Source organism: Lygodium microphyllum, chromosome 19 (genome assembly GCF_053477565.2).
Source record: "Lygodium microphyllum isolate KBCC chromosome 19, Lygodium_microphyllum_v1.1.10, whole genome shotgun sequence".
NCBI classification, from domain to species: Eukaryota; Viridiplantae; Streptophyta; class Polypodiopsida; order Schizaeales; family Lygodiaceae; genus Lygodium; species Lygodium microphyllum.
In genome coordinates this window covers 69,566,694-69,578,613 of record NC_141153.1, presented here as the reverse complement: position 1 = coordinate 69,578,613, position 11,920 = coordinate 69,566,694, and the positions used below count along the sequence as shown (strand labels likewise).

The following is an 11,920-nucleotide window of genomic DNA, read 5'->3' as shown; positions in this document are numbered from 1 at the left end:
GGACTTGTCTTGATATGTTGGGGATGTGGTCCTCCAAGTTGCATTGTATGTTCATTCTTTAGAGTTGCATATTGATGAGCTTTTTCAAGGTTACTCCTCTAAGGTGGAAAGTTATCCTACAAAATCTTAGCATTCTCAAGTGAACTTTGTTGTCCTTAATCAAGGACAATTGAAGGCTCCTACTTGAGTCAAGAATCATACCCAACTAAGGCAAGATCTTTTGTTCTACATTTCTCAAAATCCTCCATTTGATTGCATCTTTTTTTAGGCTTATTCCCATCATTCTACCATAGGTCCATTCCTTCACTTATGTATTATCAGCAATTTGCTCATAGATATGAATCCTACCTTTCCATGATGAAAACTTAACCTCAACACATTACCTCTCTTTTGTTTCGACCTTCTTTAAAACCCATGATTCCCATTTTTACTCATTTTCCTAATATTGTTGTTTACCATTTCTATCAGAATCTATTCACCTGCCTAAATTTTTTAACCTTATCACTTTCTTTATTTTATGATTTTAATAATCCCCCTCTTCATCCATTAACCTTGTTCTGATTCTCCTCAATTCATTAGTGCATACGATGGGTTTAATTCTCGAGTGACTCAACATTGACAATGGAGATCACAAGACTCTTTAGCATGTTCGATGAATTGGCCTATTATTCCATGAGATTGGGATGCATCAACAAAAGGTTTTCACAATTTTGTCCAATTTTCCAATATCTATTGTCAATCTACGGATCAATCCATTCGTTTGCAATGCATTTTACTTGATATCTATATTTTATGCATAGATATTTGCATAATGATTCAAAGACAGTGCCAAAGTTCTACTTAAATCCAAACATTGATGTTGATCCTCCATAGCTTGATATTCCCTATTTACATGCCAAAATCTTTTCCATCTTGTTACATTGTTCTTTTGAAAAAGATGTTTTGTTTGCAAGTTTTGTGAAACTCTCAAAAATCTTTTATGGATGAGCATCAATCATAAAACTTGGGTCTATAAATGTTTTTTGTTTATTATCTATATATAAATGGATGACAGTAATTTATAGAGTTTTTTGTTTTCCTTTGGTTCTTCTTTTAAGACCCAAGTTCTTTATGAAGATATGTTGGGTTCGTGTTTGTGTTTGAGGATGTTGATGGAGTGAAGCATGAAGATATGATGACTAGCTATCAAAGTTGTGTATTTTGTTCTTTCCAAGGTCATGAGGACCCTCCCCAACCTTAGCATGGGATATGGTGTGTGCTGAAATCACTTGATTTTCAACTCTTTTTTGTTGGTTTTTTGGAGCTGAATGGATGGTTTAATGCATTGTTAGATATATTTGGCTAGTTTTGAGAGTTTTTTAGAGTGTGTCAATAGGCTAGGTTGAGTATGTTTGGAAAGCTCATTGAAGTCTTGCTTTGTTTTGAAGAGTTTTGATAGGTTCTATTGAGTGGCTTTTTGTTTCTGATGTGCTTTGTTAGTATCTATAGGTCTATGTTTTGGTTATGTTGAGAGATTGTAGTTGTGAATAAGTGATTGAAGGTATAATTCAAGATGTATGAGATGGTTTTTGATAGGTTGGAGTGGGTTTGGTTTGACCTATGAGGTTTTATTGGTTTCTGTTTGGGATTTGATAGCTTCTATGAGTTTTCTATGTCTTTTTGTAACCCTTTGTATGCTTTTGTATGTGTCATGTTTGACGGGTTCTTAGCTAAGGGAAGTCTTCTACCTTGGAAGGAGGAGAATACATACCCAAGATAGCTTTTGGATCAGCCATATCTCTTAGAGGGTATCTCCATGACCAAATGAGGATTATGGATTGTTATCCTATTATACTCCATAGTGTCATTGAATGAGAGAGAGAGAGAGAGAGAAAGAGAGAGCACTAAATTTTGGTACAAAACATTATATATGAGAGATATTGTGAGACTATGAGAGAAGGATATGGATTCTTAATGGAAGTTTTTATATGAATACTGTATGATTGGTTGCATTAATAAAGTTTAAATATATGTTCTTCTTTATGGTTTGCTGCTATGAAGTATATGATGTGCTTTATTAAGTTTGCTACCATCAGAGATACGATCTATGATGTGTGAAGTTCTTTTTCCTTGGTGTTAGTTTTATTAGTGTGATTTCATAGAAGATGAAAAACATGCTTGTTGTTAACACATGATAGATTTTCTTGTAGTTCTTTCCTCGTGTTCTTGTTGTTCTCTTGGGAGCTCCAAAAAGGTCATCCAAGTCAAGCTTATCAAGTAGCTTAATATGATGTGTATTGAGAGAGAGAAGAAGCTCAAAAATAGATGGAAATAACGCAGCAACTCATGTTTTCCTTACAAAATAAGCTCATGCATGTTGCCCAATTAGTATTTTCAAACCAAATAAAACCTTGCAAAGGCAATGCTCTTGCTCACAAGCATGCTTGTGCACTTTTTTTCTCGTAATTTTATATTAATTGATTCTAACTCATCAATAGATTTGCAACCAACAAAAATATTATTTTTTAACCCAAGAAAATATCTCCCTATTTAGTTGTATGCGTTTTAGAGTAAGTTTGCTAGGCAATCTCCCATTTCCTTATATAATAAGAGCATAAGTGACCTTGTGATCGAACTGAACTGTGGTCCTAGCAACGGAACCAAAATGTTGCTCTATACAAGCTCAATGTCGGGACTTATGACAAACTTGTTATTTCAAGACCTTCAACTCACAATGTCATTGATCACCTCTCACATAGCTGTCTCACATGTTCCTCTCAAACCAATCTATGATGTACCATTCCTATGTATAAAATGATTTATGTAGATCGATAATAGAGTTGTAGTGAATACAATCTACCATTCCCATGTACAAAACAATAATCGAGTTGTAGTGAATGAGAACTCCCCTCTTTTTTATAGTTATTATCCAAGGCTTATTGCTTGCTCCACAATCCATGAGATGCCACTTGGTTTAAGCCATATACCTACTTCAACCTTTGAACACAACATGGAGAAAAGAAGATATAGTAAAAGTGGAGAAGTGGAGCAAGAAGAGCTTCACAATCCATCGCATACTTTCTCTCTCAACTCAACCTCACACATGCACCCTCTTCCTCATCCCTCACTATGAAGGGATGGATAGGGAGAAAGAAGAGTGGCAAGAGGTTCTCATTGCCTAGTTCCTCACCTTGGGTGTGCCTATCAAACAAACCCTTGATAGCACAATTTGGATAGCCCATCAAGAGATAGTCCTAGGCAACCTTGTCCAGAACTCCCTTGGAATATTGCAAATATTGTTATCTAGGCTCCTTTGAATCTACCTCGTAGGGGAAACTCTGTTCCATACCCACAAGGGTAAACTTGAAACAAGGTCCCTAGATAACACTAAGGTCACCTAACAGTTTATCTAGCATTGGTTGTCCAGTAGTTGCTTGTGCAAATCAACTCAAAACAAAATAGATGTGTTACACTTAGTTTAAAGAGGGTAAGAAACAAGAGGAATCTAGCATATCAACCCCTCTACCCATAAGGTAAAGTCTCACTCTAGCCCCTTAAAACAACATGAGATCAATCTCTATAATATTTCTTATGAGCTCTTTCCTAAAACATGCTCAATCTAATGCTTTTAAAGAAAAACTTTTGATTCACCGAGACCACATGACCACCATTGGATAGATCCATCAATTATCCATCCTCCCACTTCCCTTTTATGAGAGTAGCTTAATTATCTAATTACCTAACACAATTAATTTGACATGTAAAGATAACTTTAATTAGCCTATTAATACAAGGTTTATTCACGTAATTCGGACACAAATACAAAGATAAGATTAAACAATCTTTAGAAAACAATAGAAATAATGTATTTATCACATATTTTCCACAGTGCAATGCCAATCTAACATTTTGCCCCTTACATTGAGACCCATATCTAAAGCACCTGGATAGACGTGCCCAAGTCATCCTAGGACTAGCATGGGGCATCCAGATCCTCCTTGACTCACATGATGTCGTAGGAGTAAACCAATGTTCCATAGTGGCCTTCACACTACTCAACCTTTGGCCAAGTATCAAGTAGTACCCATTTGGATCTCTTGCTTTTATTAGCATATTTTTTCATGGTGCAATCAAGGAGATGATCCTCCATGCATTAAACCCTTGTTTGACAAACCCTCAGAATGAGTATAACTCTCCCTCTTAGGGATTCTCAAGGTTCAAACAAAGACAAGGCAAACAACCTATCCTTGGACTAAGAAAAGCAATCTTTTCTTATGATAAGAATAGCATCTCTTCAAAATGGAATAGAATTCAAACAACACCCTTGGATATCCCACCAGGGTCAATAAACTTGTCAACATAATCCTCTAAAGAGTGCAACTACTTGAAAAATGGTATATATAGCAATCTCGTTTAAACTTACATTGCAAGTCAAAGTAATGCATTTCAAGCCTCTTCATGTACCATAAATACCTAAAAGTATAACTTAGAGAAACTCTACACTTAAAGAGTATATGTAGAAAAATTGTCCTTTAACTTTCATCTAAGTCGCAACAATCAATCAAGTCAAGGACAAGACTAGTCCTTTGTAGGCAACCAATCCACATTATGGTAATCTATCATAACTTTGTCAATTTTACAACAAGCATACCTAAAGGGGTTTAAGTATCAATCAACAATATGGATCCTTTTGGAAACTTAAAAGCATTTCTACCCTAGGTATGAGTTTCAATAGAGGTCCTCCTAAAGAAGCAAACTTGAGGACATTCTTAAGATTTAAGGGCTCTTGAATCTCACTTTGATGTCCATTTCACAGTCTCAAAGGTTGTAAGTGTCTCAAGACATGAGATCAAGGAGACTTATCGACTTGCTCTAGTCTTAGTTCCAATAAACCTAATCCCTTATCATGATTCTTTGCAAAAGCATATTATTCAAGGGTAAATGATCATTTAGACCTAGTTTCTTAAGACTTAAATATTCATAGATCACTCTTTACATAAATCAATACTTTTCTTAATTCCTCAACTCAACATGTTAAGGCATGTGTGCTCTCCTAGTACACATACAATTCTATGTAATACTTTAAGGTAGAAGGTTTTGAAGCACCTAATAAACTTGTGTAGCAATCAAAATCATCAACCATGCAAAGCAAACCCTATGGGTCATTGACCAAGTACATCCCTTGCCCTGAGGACAAGCGGGATTGGATGCACGTCTTGGTAACCATTGACCTACCGTTCTTAGATGAGAAAGAGCTATATAGGCAAGCTACTAAATCTCCAAGCATGCCAGCAAGGGAGCCCATCGTACCATTCTGCATGATGGTAGGAAGCTCACGTAACCCAAGGAAACCGGTCTCGTTCCATATCCCCACCAACAAGCTCGAGCTTCAGGAAATCATAGAGTACCTGACCAATAAACTGAAGGGCAACATGGCTGCCAATCTAAAACCCCTAAGTGATCTTTTGGCTAAGCCTGAGTGGAAATAGACCAAAATTCACGATCTAAACCTATTATACAATTGCCAACTGTATGCCTTAAACTAGGAACACTCCTCTTGGGTGTGATTTCAAACTCCTAGTTCTTTCACTCCCATGTGTACTCTCCTTCCTCAAGCTCAAAGATTGCATCGATTTGCAGCTTGGAGCGGTCTCATTTCCCTACTTTATATGCTTCTAACAGGGCACTTTCAATAAAGCCTCATATAGCCATTCTAGCACCATCTATTTCAATGTTTGTTCTTCCATCACTATCCAAGGAGGATCAACTCCATGGCACCAACTACTTCCATTTGGTCCTACAAAGTGGTGTGTATATTAGATATCTTCAATCTATGCACCTTTGTTACCACCCTAATACATCGTCAAGTGGAGGATCCCCATATTGGTTCCATTGTTGATCAAGCTACTCTTTGGGATTGGCTCAAGTCTCAAGCCCAATCTTTTATTTCCATGAGTTTGGAGGATTCTATCCTTGTTCATATTCATCGACTTTGGACCACATTGGCGGTTTTTACAAAACTCTCACCTCTACTAGCTGAAGAAGACTGCTCTATCACAAAAAAGAAGCTCATAATGTTATCAATTGTTGACCCTCCTTCCATGAAGGACCACATCAACAAGATGGAGTTGCAATACAAGCTTACATTCAACTGGAGGGTTTCATTTGAAGATATGACATTGATTTTATCATTTGTCTCACATCTTAAGTCAAGCACCAAGTATGGTGCTTAGGCCTTGAAGGCTACACTAGCCACTACCACCAAGTCCATGTTCATCCATTTGTTTGAGGTCAATGACACCATGCTTCTTTCACATTGGAGAAGCTATGACCAATTGTGCTTCACAATGTATAACTTATCATCATGATTGGTTGCAGGGCCTCCATTCTAAAGGGGGTATAGCTGCCATTGGTGACACTTCATCCTTGCCAATTCAAGGAGCAAGGGCAATTCCCCATCTATTGTATCACTAGGACTCTTTTGCTGAAGTCTTTTATGTTCCTGATCAGGGATTTAATCTATTGTTTGTTCATGGTTAGAATTGCTAGGGACTCTAGTGAGGTTTTAACCCAAGATGTGGTTATTGTTGAGATACCTCCGTGTTATGCTTTGGACTGGTACTCAAGAGGGCAGGCTCTACAAGCTCACTAGGCTTGCTAAGCGTTCTTCACAAAAGCTTGGGCTACTTTGGAATGTTGCAGACTCTGTAGGACTTGAAGGAGATGGCAAATCCTTTGGGCAACTTCCCAAACCTTCTACAGGCCAATTGCATTTGTTTGCATCAATTTCCAGGTATGACCTGCTACAGGCTGGCCTGTGACCAAATCCATCCATTTGACCAAGACATGTACTTCTTGCAGCCTCTTCTTATAGCCCAAAAGCTGTATACATCATACAGACAAAAATGTTATTAAAGATGATCCTCAATTGTTGCTGCCTTAACAAGCACTGAAGAGCTACATGCTAAATCCCACTAGCAGGACTGGAAGAATAGAACATGGGTTAACCATCAATTATGCATTTGTGACACAGTCAGAGTGCACCCAGAAAGTAAAACACCTGTAGCTTTAAGAATGCTGCTCTCACCAATGTTTGCTTAAATAAGTGCTGCACCTAGAGTCCATTGCCTGTTATCAATATCAAATGGTAGAACGAAGCATACATACATAGACTCATTGGACCAAAAGACTTTTGATACAGGATAATATGCACATATTTATTCAGAAGTAAAGCTTGCCTATGACTGATCATCTTACACCATACATCATGTTGTATTGACGCCTGTTTAGGAATTAAAGAAATCTATAGGAACATGGAGAAGTTACAGGACCAGTTTAGTTTTCTAAATTGTACATCCTTCCATGCCATCAAAACTTGAAAGAAAAACAAAAATAGTTCTGTAAGCCTTTTGAAGCTAGCACAGCTCCCAAATTTTAGGGCTGAGACTCAATAAGCTTACAGATATTATACACTCTATGCTGCACCCTTCAGTAGAAACATCTGCAAATTTTACTAGATCAATCTAACTCAGTCTTGCATTTTGTTTTGCAACAAAAGATAGCCAAGATCACTTTCAAACAGTTGAGTATGCCACTTTGAAATGGGTAGTGACATGGAGATTTAAAAAACTGCATCAGAGAGGGTTCATCACGTGTACAACATCTCTCCTTCAAATCACAGCCCTGCAGTTTGACTGTTAGCAGCTACTTTACATTATCATGGTATCGTAAAATATTTTTAAATGGCTACACAAGGATGCCACAATGAAATCTCACCAAAACAACCAAGATCCTTACTTGTAGCATAGTGGCATGGACTGGGTTTTTCAGGATGGGCATGAGAACAGAGACACCGACAGGAATTGCTGTCCCATCACCATGAATGAGACGGGACCCTAACATGGGGACAGGATTGGGATGCAAAGCTAGAAAATTGTGATCCCATGTTACTGTGACTTCTCAATAAATGGTGCAATCCCATTCCACAGAGCCCAAGTGAGTTCTCTCAACCACTTCCGGCAACATCCTCAAAAGGTGTCCATGGTGTGGAATCTTAAAACTTCTATTAAGAATCACATGGGCAGCTCCCAGCACCAAGGGCCTGTGGAAAAAGAAAAAGAACAAGCTTTAGAATGAAACAAGATGAAACCGCAGTGCCAGGAACAATCCATACACGTGCCAAAAAACTACAGGGAAAAAATAGCTAACTCCCTCGCATACTTCAACAGCATAAAATCGATCAGATAGATTTGTTTCTATGCATTAAAAGTGACTTTTTGGATAATCTTGTCTTCTTACCCTTGGCACTATTTCAAATTTGAATGACTTCTTTGAGCCCCTTTATAGGCCCACGGAATTGACAGCCCAGTTGAACTGCAACATTAGCGTGTGCAAGTGGTTGGTTCAGTTGATACTAGACCTGCCTTTCCCCTTTGGCATTTTCTGAGAGCCAGTATCCTCCACATCTTTCTTTTTGTAATAATGTGGGGCTATCTCCACCAGCCAGTCTGGTTTAATCTCAATAACCTGCCGCATATACTCTTTTGTTGTGTGAACCAGTTCAAAATACACAACCCAACGAGGTGAGACCTCTGCAAGTCCTGAACTTGGGTGAATATGGACCGTCTGAGGATTTTTCACAGTGCGATATGCACCTTTCTCCTGACGTTTTGCTGTGTGATAAAAGAACCCTGAAGTTATGGCCTTCTTTATTGCATCAATGTTGTTGGGATTACTGGTAGGCTCAATTTCAACACGCTCCAGCAGTCCTTCCAGCTGATCTCTGATATCACGAGCTCTTTTCATGCTCCTAACCTGTATATAGTTTTCATAGCACCATTGGGTAGAATAATTAGTCTCCTTCCATGTATCGTACACCTTGAGCAAAGCTATTTGATCGCCAACATTACCAGTATGAAAGTTCATCTTTGCATTATCTGCATGCACTTGCTTATCCTTTGGGCGGTAAAAAATGGAATTTCCAACAGATAACATTGCTGAAATTGTGATTATCTCCTCTGAACATTGAAACTTATCAGATGCCACAATCATCTTTGAAAGCATTGGATCCAAGGGAAACTCAGCCATGCGCCGACCCAATTTGGTCAACTCACCACGGTCATTTAATGCACCTAAGGCATAGAGCTGTTCAAGAGCTCTAAGCAATGTTTCTGAAGGAGGTGGATCCAGAAAATCGAAATTTATAAGGTCATGAATGCCCAAGCTTTTCAGCATCAGAACAACATTCCCAAGATTAGTCCTTTGGATTTCTGGAACGGTGTTATCCTCCATCTCATGCTGATGTGACCATGCAGTGTACAAACGGAAGCATTTCCCAGGTGACGTTCTTCCTGCTCTACCAGCTCTCTGTTGAGCTGCAGCTTTTGAGATGGGGGTTACAATAAGTGACTCCATCCCTGTGCGTGGATTGTATGACTTCTGCTTACAAAATCCTGGATCTATGACATACTTAATACCATCAATAGTGAGGGAAGTTTCAGCAATGTTTGTAGCAAGCACAACTTTCCTAGCTCCTTCAGGTGTCTCTTCGAATATCTTGGCTTGCAAGTCTGAAGGTAAATTAGCATAAATTGGACAAATGATCATCTCTGCAATTTTGGTGCCCAGTCCCCTTGTGCGAGTCTTCAAAATCTCCTCTGCAGCTTCTATCTCTTCTTGACCTGTGAAAAAAACTAGAACATCTCCTGACGATTGTGTGACATGAATTTGTAGCACAGTGACCACTGCTGCTTCCAGATAGTCAGCTTCAGGAGCTTTTGTGTACAAGATATCAACAGGAAACCTCCGACCTGGAATTCGAAATATTGGAGCACTATCAAAGTAATCGGAAAACTTGTTCGCATCTAGGGTAGCACTTGATATAAGAAGCTTGATATCAGGTCGGAAGCGAGTGATATCTTTAACCAGGCCAAACAAGACATCAGTAGAAAGGGTTCGCTCATGTGCTTCATCTACCATCATAACGCTGTAGCTAGCCAAGTCTGGTTCACTTAAAAATTCTCGAAGAAGCATTCCATCCGTCATATACTTCAAGATTGTCTTGTCTGAAGTGCAATCCTCAAACCGAATAGAGTATCCCACTTCATGGCCAAGCTTGACTCCCATTTCTTGTGCAACCCGAGCTGCGACACTCATAGCAGCAACTCTTCTGGGCTGCGTACAGCCTATCTTGCCTTTCTTTGTGTAACCTGCCTCGTGAAGATACTGTGGAATTTGAGTTGTTTTTCCTGAACCTGTTTCTCCAACAATGACAAGGACCTGATGATCTTCCACAGCCTTCAATAGCTCATCTCGATAAGGATAGATAGGCAAAGTTTTTCTTTCTTCCTGCAGCTGTAGTAGAGCTGATTTGGCAGCTGACAGTTTTTTCTCTTTCACTTGCACTTCTGAATCTTGATCATTCTGCCCCTCTAGCAAATCAGCTGTGATAAATTCTATCTGATCCTCAAACACATAGTCATACTTACTCTCTTGAGGTTTTTTGTTGCTTGCACCAAATTTGAGTGTTGCTTTTCCTATTTGGTACTCTTCCCATGCTTCCTGTTCAGCAAAAGGGTTAGCCTTTTCTTCTTCACCATCAGGATCCTTGTACCGCTCCAAAGCAACTGCAAACCGGCGGTCTTGCTTTACACCACCCTCCTTATCATAAGCTTCTGGCATCCGATATTCCATGATATTGTCAACATCTTTAGCTCTCTGTTTAGCAAGTTCATAGACTGTTTTCTTGTAACGCATTTCTTCCTTTTCTTTGGCTGTTAGTTCCACGCCTTCAAACAAGTACTGATCATCCTCAATTGCATCCCTAAGCTCATCCAGCTTTTTCTGTTCTCTCATCTTCAGATAAACTTGCCTACTAACTTCCCTTAACGAGGGTAATAACTCACTTCTCTCCTCTGCTTCTGCACGCCTTTTCGCCTCCTCTTCCTGTCTCAGGCTAAGCTTTGGCTCCATGAGCCGTTTAGTCGCTGCTTCATCTTTCTCACGAAGTCTCCTCTCAAGCTCCTCCCTCTCTCTCTGGTCTTGTTCCATTTCACGCTCCTTTGCCAGCTCCTCATCGTCGGTGTCATCATCATCAACGTTACCATTCTGAATTCTTCTCTCTTTCGCAGATCTAAGGCCATCCTCTTCATCGTCACTGGCAACCTCCATCGTGCGCTTTCGGATACGCTTCTCAGATTTCCTGTATGCCTTTTGCGGAGCTGCAGCTTCAACGGCCAAGGGCTGCTGCTCATCATCCTCATCTTCAAGCAATTGCGATAGCGGCACGCTCAGTCTGCTTGTAGCTGTTAAGGCCGCCGGATCTCCGGGGAAACTTGCCGAAGAGCTCCTGTGCAAAGCTGTGGGTCTGGCCTGATGATGGGAGGCCACTCTCGACGAGCTGCGAAGCCAATTCCTGAGAAGAGGAGGCCTTCTTGGCGAGTCCGGATACAAAAGAGATTAGGGCGGGCACAGAGTATCCTACGAGCGCGTGCAGGTTGTCGGAAATCCAGTCGCGGACGATCTTGTCCTCCGCCATGGCCTTCTTCTCTGTGGCGAGACAGACTGTAAAAGGAGATTAATTAAAGTGAAATCCAAACTAGTCGGATTTTGGGCCTAGTCTATCCTTAATTGAAAGGAAATCTAAACTAGCAAGAGATTACTTTTGTAACTAGGTTGGCACTCGCAGCTCAGTAAAGGAGTGAGAAGTTTTATATTTGACGTATTTTGCAGCAAAATACGTTTGTAAATAAGTTTTTGTGTTGTTTAAATACACGAAGAATGTCGAAAGGAAATATGTATACATATGTAGTTCAAGTCCTTGATCATGATTTTGAACATTCACATTTCTTTTGGTATGTTAAATAAAATTTTTTCTCTTCAAAAAATGATACTTTTTACATCTTGTTGGGTGTCCATATAGCTTGTCGTACCTTGTCACGGT

At 39.5% G+C, this 11,920-nt stretch overlaps 1 protein-coding gene across 3 annotated transcripts; it reads right to left on the bottom strand.

Annotated features, from left to right (window-relative positions):
• Nucleotides 1-6,160: 6,160 nt before the first annotated feature.
• On the bottom strand, nt 6,161-11,588 carry LOC148019999 (pre-mRNA-splicing factor ATP-dependent RNA helicase DEAH1-like). 3 transcript variants are annotated; one of them, XM_087700245.1, is made up of 3 exons: nt 8,278-11,588; nt 7,777-8,080; nt 6,161-6,861 (listed from the first exon to the last, which is right to left on the bottom strand). In XM_087700245.1, the coding sequence occupies exon 1, from the start codon at nt 11,146-11,148 to the stop codon at nt 8,383-8,385; it is 2,766 nt and encodes a 921-aa protein (XP_087556371.1). In that variant the 5' UTR covers nt 11,149-11,588; the 3' UTR covers nt 6,161-6,861; nt 7,777-8,080; nt 8,278-8,382. The 3 variants fall into 3 exon arrangements, with proteins under 3 accessions (XP_087556371.1, XP_087556370.1, XP_087556369.1); XM_087700244.1 differs by lacking the exon at nt 6,161-6,861 and adding an exon at nt 6,973-7,662; XM_087700243.1 differs by lacking the exon at nt 6,161-6,861 and having other exon boundaries at nt 6,974-8,080.
• Between the last annotated feature and the right edge of the window lie 332 nt (nt 11,589-11,920).